Source organism: Gossypium arboreum, chromosome 9 (assembly GCF_025698485.1).
Source record: "Gossypium arboreum isolate Shixiya-1 chromosome 9, ASM2569848v2, whole genome shotgun sequence".
NCBI classification, from domain to species: domain Eukaryota; kingdom Viridiplantae; phylum Streptophyta; class Magnoliopsida; order Malvales; family Malvaceae; genus Gossypium; species Gossypium arboreum.
Window position 1 is genome coordinate 71,312,986 of NC_069078.1, and position 13,644 is coordinate 71,326,629.

Sequence of the window (13,644 nt, forward strand, 5' to 3'; positions counted from 1 at the left end):
AATAGAGGTGCTATCCTGCCCTGTCAAAATGGCTCATTTTACCGCTTAATAATAATAATAATAATAATAATAATAATAATAATAATAATAAAATATTTTCTTTAAATTTAATTATAAATATTAAATAGTAAAACGAGCCGATTGAAAAATCTAAAATCTAGACTCAAGCTTGATCCAAAAACAGGATCGATCGATGGGTCAAATGTACAATGAAAAGGGATGAGATAGAATGGTTATGGATATATAAAAAATCCATGGAAATGATAGCGATCCATTTCAGAGTATGGTTGAACAATATCAACTCCCTTCATTGCAAATTATATATTACTTTCCTCCTATCAAAACAAAAAGATGGAAGGAAATCGTGTGGTGGCTGTTTGTCCATCTTATTTTTGATGCAAAAACCAGAAACCAAATCTCACCCACATTATTAAATGATGCCCCCCTTCGGGTCTTGTTTTGATCAAATTATTTTATGACAGGGTTACCCTACATGCATATCCATTTTAAGGTTATAAAAAAAAGGAATCAATATCACGTCTTTGGATTTTTTGTACTGAATAAAACATCATTACAACGATGATGGATCACATAATTTCATTAACAGGTGGGTAGCGTTAAGAATAAAGAACAAAAAAATTATTTAAAGCAATGCTAGTAGATAAACAAGGGATGATACGAGCTTAAGTTGTTTATTTAAATCCATGTAGGGAATAGAGGCATCAAAGCTTGAAACTTTGGTTTTTATGGGAGAAAAGGCAATTGGGCTAAAGTGGGTGAAATATGAGAACCACAAGGGCTGGGATAGGGACCCGACATGACGTGACCAAAATGTGAACCAAGGGATAGTGGTCCTGGAATTTAACCGGGCTCATTTCATGGCTGCCATGGTACTATCGGAGAAAGTCTGGTCACATCTTACACCAAAATGGGAAAAGAACTGTGGCCCACCATTACTGGTAGAACTCTGAAATAAAAAACACATAGCAGCTTCCTTCTTATCCTACATTATAAACAAAAACAGATTTTTTTTTCCCTGAGAATTTAACTCATTCTGTCTTCACATCAAAATTCAAGGCAATCCCTATGTAAATCTGAATTTGAGCATGTATGCATGCAGGCATAAAGATGTCATTTAGATTATAAGTGAAGCATACAGGCAATGGGTTATGAAATCACATTTTGGACAAAATGGAAATTCATGAATTAGCTATCAATCAATTAATTCAGTGTTCAATCAACAATTGTACATTAATAACGGTAAACAAAAACTACACTTTCATGGATTAAAACCAACAACATTTGTTAAACCTTTCACAATATTATAGAAGAAAAAAATAATAAAAAAATAAGAAAAGGAGGAAAAAGAAGATAAGGCTAGACACTTCATTTCACAAATGATTATAGGTATAAAAGGGGGTAAAAAAGGAAAAAGAAAAGATCCCCTTCTTCGATCACTCTCACCTCTCATTCCTTTCTTGCTACTATATTACAATCATCAATGGCATCAACTCTAAGATTATTATTCCCCTTCCTCTGTAACACTGGCTGCTATCAACTTAGGCTTAAACAGTGCCAAACATGAAAGCATGCTACTCTTTTGAGATTGAGTTGATAATTGTAAGGCAGCATGAACTTTGATATACTCACCAACAAATGATACATGGCTTGAAATTGTTTACTCAGTAAATGATGTCTCGGATGTTTTTATTCTACAACTCTTCTATAGAAAAGAAGATAAGCAGCAGATGTCTTTATCTTCTCCAGGCTGATGGGAAAAACATGACTATCATCGAACTCATACCATTGTCCACCCCCATGCTACATCACAAAAACAAAATTTAGATTAATCTAGCAATGCCAACATGCAATCACAAATCTTTAGAATGAGAAGGGGAATTTATATTTCTTAGATTTGAGTCCTAGAAGGGTGACCACATAAATTAAATGAGCTAATCCCTGGGTTTGAATACTTCTATATTTCATGCTAAACAAATTGATCAGTAGCATCATCACAATATATTGGTATTTATACATGTGCATCCTCTTCTGATACAAGCCTGCATCATACAATCCAATGTCAAAATTTTGGACAACATTTAGGGGGACTGGGGGAGAGTCTGGGGCTTGAGAAGTGCAAGAAGCACGTTCTGAAGCTTGAAAGATGTTGTACTCAGTATTAACTTCACGAATGAGGTACTCCATTAATATGTGCCGAATTGAGATAACTACAAAGAAGTAAATAAGCTAAGCTCAAGAATGCTAAACTAATTAGTTTAATTGTCCACCTAAAATTTTGCTATCAGATCATAAGGTTAAAATATTAAGGCACTATGCCTTTGGTACAGAGCAATATCCATGCGCTATTTCAAAAGGTTCCCCTACCCTGACCAATGTTGAGACTGACCACCATGGTTCCAAATTTACTGAACCAGGTTTGACGTTTACAGCAACTCTAGGGGTGTTAGTGTGAGTGTGTTTTGGTCTTTCCACATGAACAAACCTACAGTTCATGATGGCACATACTAATATGATAATATGAAATTAATTTATTAATTAAAAAAGCCAATAAAAAGCTTTTTGCCCTTTTTTTATTCTATGGAAAAAAAAATCAGATTCCAGCTTATTTCATCACTTACATGGACAAATGCAGTATAGTGACCACCTCCCATACTTCCATAGTGGTTACTGACAGCATAAAGCATGTAACGATTAGATAACTCGCCATTCCTAGAGCCAATATAATTTGACAAATCAAGATTGTCAATGGGGAAGTCAACATATGTCTCCAGCTTGTTTTTCAAGAATCGATTATAAGAAAATCGTTTTAAATGAATAACCACAATCTCAGGCAGCCTCCAAAGATCCAACTTTTTACTGGCTTGACGGTGCTCTTTGCAGCGTGGACAGTACCTAAAATCACATTAAACAAGACCAGACATTAGATAGACAATGACCACCAAAGCATCCACGCGAAGGGTTAATATACCATTTGGTACCTAAGTTTGGCTTCAACATTTGGTACCCAGACCAAAAAGCATCATATGGCCCGATGAATGTTTGACCTGTGTACTAGTACAAAATACACAGGTGCTTAATTGAAAGGAAAAAAGCTTAGATACCAAATTGAATATTGAAGCCACACTCAGGTATTTAACTGAGATAAAAAACTCAAGTATCAAAATGGAAAACTCGGCCTCCGGTACCAAATTGGGACAAGAAAACTCAAGTACTAAATTGAACATTAAAGCCAAACTCAAGTGCCAAATAGAATATTAACCCTTTCTAATATACATGCATGCATTGATATATATAGTAGGCTAATGTTTTAAGTACTCATATAAACAACTTATCGAAGCTTGGAGAGATTGTGTCAATTCAAGAAACAAATAGATTTTAAAAACTGTATCTCACGCATTAAAAACAGAATGACATTTTTTTTCTTTTAATCTGCAAAAAAATGCAGTGACTGGTTAAGCAAGCCTGCTAGAGGTCTATAGCTTTGAAAAACAGATGCGGAGCATAGAGTCTAAGCCGATATATATTAAATCCTAAATCAAGGGACCTCTTAACAAATAGAATAGTAATGATGAGCTATTAGTTCATACAAGGACATTGCATCTTCCAAATAGGAAACACCTATAGACAAAGTTTTCTATCACAAGGCAAAGCAAAGACAAGGAAACATTGCTAGGATCAAAATAATCAGCAAAATAATATTCAACTTGCTGATAAAAGTTAATCCTCCCAAATAAGGAACACATTCTAGTTACTTTAAGATTCAAAATACTTCTTAAGCAAAGTTACAAATGTGAAAATTTAGACACTAACCACATATCTTCTGGTCCAAGTGGCTCCTCCATTAAGAATGCTTGAAGACATTTATAAAGAGAAACAGATTCCTGAGGTCGCTTAGCAAAAAAGCAGGACTTAAAAATCTGCGGTAAAGAGCCAAGAAGCTGTGTATCATACTGTTTAACATATTTTTCTGGCCAAGGAACGAGCACATGTAACCTTCTAGACATGCCAGCAGCTGGTATTGCTTCAGCCATAAGTATCTGGGATTCCTTGACTATTCCCTTGTCATCTGTTATGTAAAGTTGTAATTCAGCCTCTGAGAGTGCAGAAACCCCATTTGCATCGCGAGGCTTTTCAATGCCGTTTGAAGTCGGAGATGATGCATCATGCTCTTTCAGAGAAATGGCTTCAACTGCAGTACTCTCAGAGGTATCATGGTCTTCTAAGACATCTTCAGCCTGTGTCTGAAATGAATTTAGTAATTTGAGATATAGACCATGGATGTCAGACCCAGTGACAACATTAGAAAGCCTTGCTACAAGAGGAATTCCAAATGTTTTCCAACTTGAAGTCAGTTTCCCAAGCATATACTGCCTGAAAATATGAAATTCAAAAACCTTAGGTTATGAGGATACACCAACCAAACTAACTGATATTCTTTAAACAAACCCAAAGTATTTGTTGTGCAGCAGTAAGTGCGTGAACAACAAAGATAATTTTTTGAGTCGAAAGAAAACAAGTAACATTTAATTAAAATATTTCTAGCCAATCATAGGGGTTATCAGCAAGTAGAGAAAGGAAAAGGAAAACGAACAAGAAGAAACAGGAAAAACAGTACAATCCACGTGAGAGTTTTATATCTTTAGAAGGTAAAACACCATGTGAGAGCCTTAATGCTCAACATGTTAAACCCGTCTTTCTTTTCCAAGTAACATTGATAGGTAAAAACTAGAGCTTACAAAATATTTCATTTGATATATATACATACATATATGTATATGTATACATATATCATCAGTTTCTGTTATTAAGTTCAAGCATTGATTGAGTTTGACCTTAGTTGTTAGGATCCATCAAGCAATCTCAAAATGTGTGTCCTTACGAAGCAAGCAGCAAGATTTACATAATACGAAATGAATTGTATTCTATCAAATCTACAATAAATGATTGATAAACAACTTTATAAAGCCATTAAACTTGATAATACCATAAAGAGATGCAAGAATTCTGAGTAGCCATACAAAGATGCAACTATAGGATAACTTTACTAACATGTTTTGGCTCAAACATGCGCCTTCAGTAACAGGCACTCGTAAATACAAAATATAGACTAGGAATAGCAAAATTTGGTAGTAACATATAACCCATACTACTTATTTTCAATTTACATGAACTAGAATATTCTTTTAGCAAAGTAAAACAAGAGATGCAAACATATAAAAGTCAAATCTAAATCCTGAAGAGGGTGGGAATGGGATGTTGAGCAGTGATGTCAAGGCGAGCGCCTAGGTGCTAAGGCACCGCGCAAATGGCCATTACCACCTCAGCCACCTCAAGGTGAGGCAACTTCAATTACGCGAGCTCCTGGTGCGCTTTTCGGGCACCTTTGTTGCAAACCCAGACGCAAAAGAAGCATGCCTCACTAAAGAGCCATTCCATTCCCCCTTTTTGTTTTTCATTTTGACTTTTAAAAGAAAAGTATACTTTTTTAATTAATTATGGACCTAATTTTATTATATAAAAACCTAGTTAACTCTTAAAAGTTAAAACTTTTAAGAGAAGATGAAGGAAATTTAGAGCTAGTTTCTGATGATATATTTAATTTCATTCTTATGGTGTTTTATTTTACAATACATTTAAGTAAATTATTAAACTTAAACTATAGAACAATGTTTTGAATTTATAAATTGAACTATATTAAAATTTATCTTTCTTTTACTAATTAATACTTATCAATTATATGTATTAGTTACATATGTTTTTATATACATTTTACTTATATATTTATATTTATATGCTTGTGCCTCGGTTTACTTGGGTGAGCGCTTTTTTTGTGCCTTGCACCTCAGGCTATATAGAGGTCTTAGCGCCTCAAGTGCACCTAGCGCTCTTGACAACATTGATGTTGAGTGCTGAAAACAGTCAAGCTAGGAATTAAACGAACTTACTCCTCCATCTGCTGATGCATAAACACAACTAAAGGAGCTTTCTCAATGTCTTTATTTAATCGATAAGCAACCAGCGTGTCATCGTCTCTAATCAAGGATAACGAATCAGAAAGCTCTTCAAGATAACGTATAATTCGGTGGTTGTATATCTGCAATATAAGATAATGCTTACAGATTAATTAAACATTCATAAGCATAAAAACGATATTAGTAAATAATCCAACAAATGCAGATGTTGTAAAGAACGTAATATACCTCTGCCACCAGAAGGTTCTCATCAGCCCCCAAAGAACAAGCAATACTGAGAGCCTGTATAAGGTCTTCAAGTTTCCCACTCTTTGGGACAGTAATTGTAAATGGGGCTGGTTGAAAGGTTCCATCAGTACTGATGACAGTTACAGTCATTGTTCGCGAAGTTGTTGATGGTAGAGGTAGTGACAGGTACATGAATGGATCAAACGTTACAGAAACCTTTTTGCATTGTGGACAAACTAAAGTTGATTTATACTGACCCTGCAATGAATATGATCTTGACTAATTAAGTGGAATAACAAACATGCAAACAAATAAAGCAAACACCAGCTACTTTTATACTGGAATACATAGTGTGTTACTTAAGATTGTAAATAAATTAGATCCAACTTGCCTGAGGTATTTGATTAAGTAAACAAAATTAACTATGGTATAAATGAATAATTGATTCAACCTACAAGCAACATTACTATAATTCTATAAGAAAACATTAAAGCAAAAATGAATAGTGAATCTTCCAAAATGCTATCACCATGTCCCCCTCCTCCAAAAGAAAAGGAATTTTATACTATCCATTACTTCCCCCCCCCCCCCCGGGCGGGTGGGGACCAATGCTATCTCCAACTTACATAAGTAATGAATATCTTTAGAAGTTCGACGTTCAAAAGAATGGAAATTAAATAACGACCAACGGAAAATGAAAGTGATTACTATGTGAACAATGCTGATGAAACCTTTCAATGAGTACTCAGAACAAAGTCAAATCAGGGGGGAAAAAATTACTTGGCACACATCAACGATGATAGAATCATTGCGAGCGATGTGATTTTGCCAATACTCATCAGCTACTTCTTCATCTTGGCGACCTTCGCTGTCCTTCATTTCAACATAAGGCTTACTTTTCACACGGTTGAGATCCTCATGAAGTCCATCCAACAAAAATGCAAGAAGTTCCTAAGATAAAAGGCACATCAAATTAATAAAGAAAAACATGGAATATGATCACATTACAATCACCCACCAAAGGGAAAACAAAACTCAACTATTGAGATCAAGAAAACGTTCACCGACTTGAGAATCATGCTGATTGAAGCCACTAAACTGAGGAGCAAAACGAGCAAGCTTTGACTTAAATGTTCTCGGTGCCACAGGGGTTGCTCCAGGGGCCCATAACTTCCTCAACAGATCCCCGAAGGCTGAAGCAATCTCACCCTGAAAAACTCGCATGCTTTATGGATGCATACAACTAAGAACAGTTCAAACTTCACACTATTCTGAAACCTATAATAAATGTAATGAAACATGAAAGCAGAGGGATTGATGTAAATATAACGTACTTTCATTCCCAAAGGATTGTCGGGATTTATTTCTCTAGTATAATCTCCAAGAAAATAATCAACCACCTTTGGTGTATGAGCCAAGCACTGAATGGCACTGTTCATGAAACAAGTGTTCCCAAGATTTTGTAATCCAGTTAATCCCAAAGAACCAGCTTCTCCAGATCGTCCACAGAATATTGAAGCACTTGTGCTGCCAAAATTGGAATTTGTAGTCCCATTGCAACCATTTGACAAGACTGGAGCATCAGAAGAGCAATTTGCTCGATGTCCTAACATTTCATCTTTTCTCCCCTCCCTACATTTCATGGAATCTGACAACCCATAGACTTGCAACTCCAGGAGAATCTACAGATAAACAAACGTAACAAAACGTTATTGGCATGCATCAAAACTACAACAAATGATTTGTCATTGATCTGATCAACAAGACAGCAGAAGAGAGCAGTATATTAACATGAAGATGAAAATCAGTTTGCCCATAGAGTCAATACTGGTTGACACTCTGCCACACATTGCTTCCTACTCACAGCTGGCATCATCTTCAGATTCATCCCCTTATTTTAAAATTTGAGTCATAGTAAAAATTACCTCAAGTATACAAAATACCCTTTTAAGGTTACATAAGATTATTTATTGCCACAGAATTTGACCTTTTGGGGGCTCAAATTTGGTGAGACATAATTGCTAGAAATTTTAGTATAATAAAGCAATCAATGAAAAAACAATAGTATATGGTAGGAATAATTGATACATGACAAGTGGCTTAAATTGTACCATAAAAAGAATCAATCAAATGGGAAAAGGAAAGCATTAGGACATCCCTTGTAAGGGAAAAGAAAGATGAAACTCTCTTGAAGGAAATTCAAATGTCAAGATTTGTCTCAGAAGGCACAATTAATCTCATGTAATCTTACTTCATAAAAAAAATCTCATGTAATCTTTAATCACATCAATAAAGGATTCTTCCAATTTTCTTTAGTGACTAGCCAAACACTGGAGCATGAAACATACAACAGATTCAACGTTTATGAATTAGTATTTAGTTTTATTTATAACAATCATATTAGAAATGAATTTCATCAAAATGTTATACTAAACATGAAGACAGTGTCAGATTCTATAACTTGAATAGTTAGGCCAATTATGAACTTATTAAGAACAATGCTTGCAGACAAGCACAATAGTTAAAAGAGTGGGTTTTAAAAAACTAAGGATGACATCTTGGAGGGAGAGTGAACAGAATCAAACAAACGTGTAGATGTAAACCAATATCTCATTTAAAACCCAAAAAGATACCTCTTACCTCCTGATCTGATTGGCGTTGAGAATCTTTGAGAAATCTATCTCTCTCATTCACAAAATATAGAGCTGTCTGCCCGGAAAAGTCCCAAATGCGTAACTGTGCAATAGATGAACATAGATAGCCATCTCATTGAAAAGTAACTAAAAAGAAAAATCCTCCCTAAAGAAAAGGAAAATTACCTGCTCAGAATCTATACTAAAGATTTTGCATGCTCTTCTGAAAAGTTCCACTGCATTGTCCTGTAAAAAGTGAAATATAAAGTTGGCACACAGAACCAAGGGCATTCAATAATAAGGATGAGGGCTAATGATTCAGAAATGCAAGAACATGTAAAATTTAACCAAATAACAACTAATGAGAAAACATCTTTTAGTACAGGTGAGAAAACTGTAAACTATAGCATGATTCGAGAACACTTTAATTGTAAGAACATCAAAAATCCCAAGATGCAAGCAAAAATGTTATGAATCAAAAATCAATTTATATGGAGTCGATTTGTCTGTCAATAATAAAGTTTCAAACTAAGTCGTTACATTACCACAAAGGACTCAAATCAGAAATGCATTTAGTCCTCTAACTGGAAAATTTATATAAATAACACAAGTGGTCCTATGAAAATAGAACTAATTATTTTTTAAACATTTTTTATAACAAACATGGAATGAATAAACTAAGTCCATCTCCAGAGTGAAAAATGAACATAGACCTTTAATCTTATGCTATCAATATCATGCTCGATATCCACTTTACAAATAAGATTGGGGGAAACATTAAAACTAAAAATTAGACTTATACAAATCTATGGCCAGACTAGAGTGATATATCTTCACAGACCAAATGTGGAAAAATGGGTTACTTAAATGAACTTACCTTTTTGCTAATTTTTACTGCCAACGAATTCGTTTCCCTTGGAATAGAAAGTCTTAGATGTAAGGGATACACATCCGCCATGTCATCTTCAGCAGCTGAAAAGCTTTTTCCACCTTTTGCTGCAACTTTAGCATCGCTATGCCTACAAGGAACAGCACAAAGTAGAACTTGAGAGATATTAAAAAACTCTTTTTAGTTTCTAAGGGCCACATAGAATTGATTCATCAAGCGCTAGAACAGAATTCCAGGTATCAAATCTTAGTAAGTCAAATACACATTGCTTTTCATTCTAAAATTCATTCGACCAGTGGCAAATAACAGGAGAATGAAAAGCAAAGCAGAAATGGAAGAATAAGCCATGTAAATATCCCAAAGTAAAGGATCCAAAAAAAAATGGAAATGATGCATAAAAGCTTATTATAAATTGACTGTTGTTGCAAATAGAATAAACAGATCATTCTTAATATAGGAGGTCATACTCTTCTAAAACTAAGATTAACAAGTTTAATTTTGCTACAATGAAGGAGCAATCTTAGAAAAGATGTGGACTATGCGTAGTTACAGTTTTCATCTGAAATAAACTTGTCATAAATTTTCAGTCCATATTAGTGGGCTTCCCTAATTAATATAGACTACAGTGACATAAAAGTTCAGAAAGCAGATCTTAAGCTAAATCAGTTTTAAAAGGTCACACATAGTTTTCCATGTCAAGAAAGCAGGAATTGTACTAGAATATATACTGAGGTGTGATGCAAAGATCCCAAAGTAGGATAATTCCCCATGTCAAGAATTGTTGACCTAGTTTTCCGTAGACTTACTGTGCTTATGTTTCAAGGAGCAATGGAGACATTCCCACGATATTAAAGAGGAAGCAAATAGCTCACTTAATGAAGAAACTATACTTAACAGAGAACTTAAGGATCTTTTTAAAGGCAGAGTGGGATCAAAAACTAGAATATGCTAAAATTATCACTTTTCTCTAATCCGAACATTTGAAGCAGATCCACACTTCACTTTGATTCAATTGCCTCATACAAGTCCCATTCTTTCCTCTTTATTCCTATCAATCCAATTAATATCCATTGCTTAAACTCTTAGATGCAATGCACCCAAGGCAGGAACCAAAAGGCATGCAAAGAACAGTAGATAAGTAGAACCACCTATTCAAACTATTTAACATCAAAGGCTACAGTATCTGATCTGATTATACTGAAAAATCAATCTTAAAACACTCACCACTTAAGAGCCTGCAACCACATTTCACCAGGAACCAATGCATAGTCCCTTCCTGAAACACCAACCTCTCCATTTTCACCATTGTGCAAAGACCTCTCCTCTTCCTTCCTTAAATTGAAAGCAAGATCTGAGTTGAAAATGTTGTTGATTAACTTCATGGGACCCGCATACGAGGTTCCTGATGTAGCTGTATACAAAATCCCCTTCTTCGAATCAGATTCGCTTGAAGTTGAATCCTGTGCATCCTTCCACCACCTTTAAGAGAAAAGTATAAATATGAATCAACTCTTAACCAATGTAGAGCGTAGACATTACCAAAAAAAAAAAAGAAGGTCAAAATCTTAAAATACAACACTAAAAATTTCTAAAGGTAGATATCTCACTTCAAACAGTTCGTAAAAAAGAAATCCAAGCAAATCCTTATAAATTTTAACGAAAACCCAATTGAAGCAAATCTAAATGAAGGATCGAAAACATTATCTTTTTGGTTACTAAGAACGTTACCCGTAAAGAACACCATAAAAAGTAAATGTTTATCAACATTCCAAATCACATTACCAGAGATTGACTACTACATTAATACCCAATACCCAACAATAGAAAAACCCTTTTTTATTGTGATTGGATCAATTTTTAAGTTGGGTTATTTTAGATTTCAATAAATGTTTTGCTGGAAAGGAAACTGACCTGAAGGGCACAAAGTAAACTCGCTGGTCATCATTGTTGCTGATGTTGTTGTTGTTGTTGCCCTCGTCGTCTGAGTCGACTCGGTAAGTGGAATCTGAGGAATCCTCAGAAGGGAGACCCACCATTTCCGGAAGAGAAAGAACGAAAGAAAAGAAAAGAAAAGAAAAGGAAGAACGAACGAGAGCTTAAAAATGAAGAGAGAAAAGGGTGCTCATCATTATTGCTTTTCGCTATATATTTTGAGAGAACAGAGAGGGAAAAAAAATGCCGGATTTCGCAAAATAAAGGAAGAAATAAACAAAACAAAGTGGAGTTTTTTTTTTTTTCTCCCTTCTTGTGAAGAAAATCCAGGAGGGGAAAACATATATTTTTGGGTTTACTTTTTCCATTATTTATGGATTGATGTTGGAAAATAAAGATTTCGGACAAAAAGAGAGACGAATGAATTGAAAAAATAATAAATAAATAAATAATAATAAATCAAGGCCTAGATTCATTTCAGTAAGTTTGATCGGATTGGTGATGGAATAAGTTGTTATTAAATTTTATTTACGGTATAAATTACAATATTAATTTAATTTAATTTTAATATTAAATTCTAATATATTTCTATTAATATGATTATTTTATTTGATCTTTTGGATTAAGTTTTTAAAATCGAACTAATGATTGAATCAGTTACACTATCAATTTATCGTTTTGATCAATTCTATTAAAAATTATAAAAACAAAAAAAATTAATTTATCAATCGGATCAATAGATTTTTAACTTAATTCAATCGGTTAACATTTGTTTATGGATTATCCGACTCAACTTCTTATTTCAAATCAAATTCTAATTTCACGATTCCAATATTAGATTCCAAAAATTATAGGTTGGAATTCATATTCCTGTAAAATTAAAAAGCTTACATTAATCTATCTTTAGTCTTTGCCGCTTAAAACAAATTTAATTTTTTCATAAAAAAATCATATCAAAAAAATTCAACAAAAAATAGTAATTTAAATGTTAGTTTGTTGGATTATTTAAAATTTTGCTAATTTTTCGCAGCTTCACATCTCAAATGAAACATGAAACTCGCTTTGCAAGGGAGTTGTACAATTTGCTATATTGATTGGTATTATTTTCATCCAAATATCTTAGACTTATTCATACATCTAAGCAGTAAATTAGTGATCAGATCATGCTGAATATCAATGAAGCAAGATATCTTTTTGAAGACTTTACGAATGGTCGTATGTCCTTAATTAAAGAGATCCAATTTCTTTAAAAATCTACAAGTCAAAAACAAATTTACATTCCTTGTTCAATCTAACATAAATCATTTCTCACATTTCTTGTTCAATCTATAAACTGTAAACTTCAAGTTATTGGTCGACGATTTTGTCTTTTCCTTTTTTTTTCAAGGAATTTGGGTTGACATTAGCTACGAATTAATATAAACATACAAAATCATCAATATACAAACAAATTCACACTCAATTGCTAATTTAACCAACTTTCACATTTTATTCAATTTAATCCCTAAAATTGGGACTAATATAACTTTCGATTCTATCCTCAATTTTTCATGTCAATTTCACTATAGTCCTTATTGGACCTCATATTTCTCACTTTTACCATAAATTTTAAATTTTTACATTTTAGTCCCTATTAAACAAAACCATCAATTGACTTTACAATTTAATCTTTTTTCAACTCCAAACTTAAAATGTATCAAGTTAACATCTAAAACTTCAAATATCCAACAATGGCAACATCCTAAATCTTTAACAGTTTTGAAAATCAATACATGGGTCGGCTAGCTTAAGCTCCTAGGATTCCAAAAAAATAAAAATTACAAGAAAATGTGTAACACCCCTAACCTATATCCATCGTGGGAATAGGGTTACGAAGCATTACCATAAAACAGTAATATAAAAATATACATTTCCAATTATTTCATTAATCATAGCAAAGCCCATTCATACACATGCATGACGTCCCTTA

General features: G+C 33.7%; 1 protein-coding gene across 1 annotated transcript; it reads right to left on the reverse strand.

Moving 5' to 3' along the window:
- Nucleotides 1–1,180: 1,180 nt before the first annotated feature.
- LOC108457396 (ubiquitin carboxyl-terminal hydrolase 8) lies at nt 1,181–12,157 on the reverse strand. The gene is made up of 13 exons (XM_017756431.2): nt 11,655–12,157; nt 10,968–11,222; nt 9,732–9,873; nt 9,041–9,100; nt 8,862–8,957; nt 7,556–7,903; nt 7,290–7,430; nt 7,002–7,172; nt 6,222–6,479; nt 5,967–6,115; nt 3,832–4,392; nt 2,640–2,913; nt 1,181–1,821 (listed from the first exon to the last, which is right to left on the reverse strand). Exons 1-13 carry the CDS (start codon nt 11,777–11,779, stop codon nt 1,708–1,710), a joined length of 2,694 nt encoding a protein of 897 aa, XP_017611920.1. The 5' UTR covers nt 11,780–12,157; the 3' UTR covers nt 1,181–1,707.
- Nucleotides 12,158–13,644: the final 1,487 nt, after the last annotated feature.

Bases quoted from the DNA above. Each gene is read 5' to 3' on its own strand.
- LOC108457396 (XM_017756431.2), bottom strand. From the start codon at position 11,779: ATGGTGGGTCTCCCTTCTGAGGATTCCTCAGATTCCACTTACCGAGTC. The intron at 6,480-7,001 runs GTAATTTTTTCC...TATTCATTGCAG, and splicing joins TCATCGTTGATGTGTGCCAA to GGTCAGTATAAATCAACTTT. The intron at 2,914-3,831 runs GTTAGTGTCTAA...ATGTGATTTTAG, and splicing joins CTTGGACCAGAAGATATGTG to GTACTGTCCACGCTGCAAAG.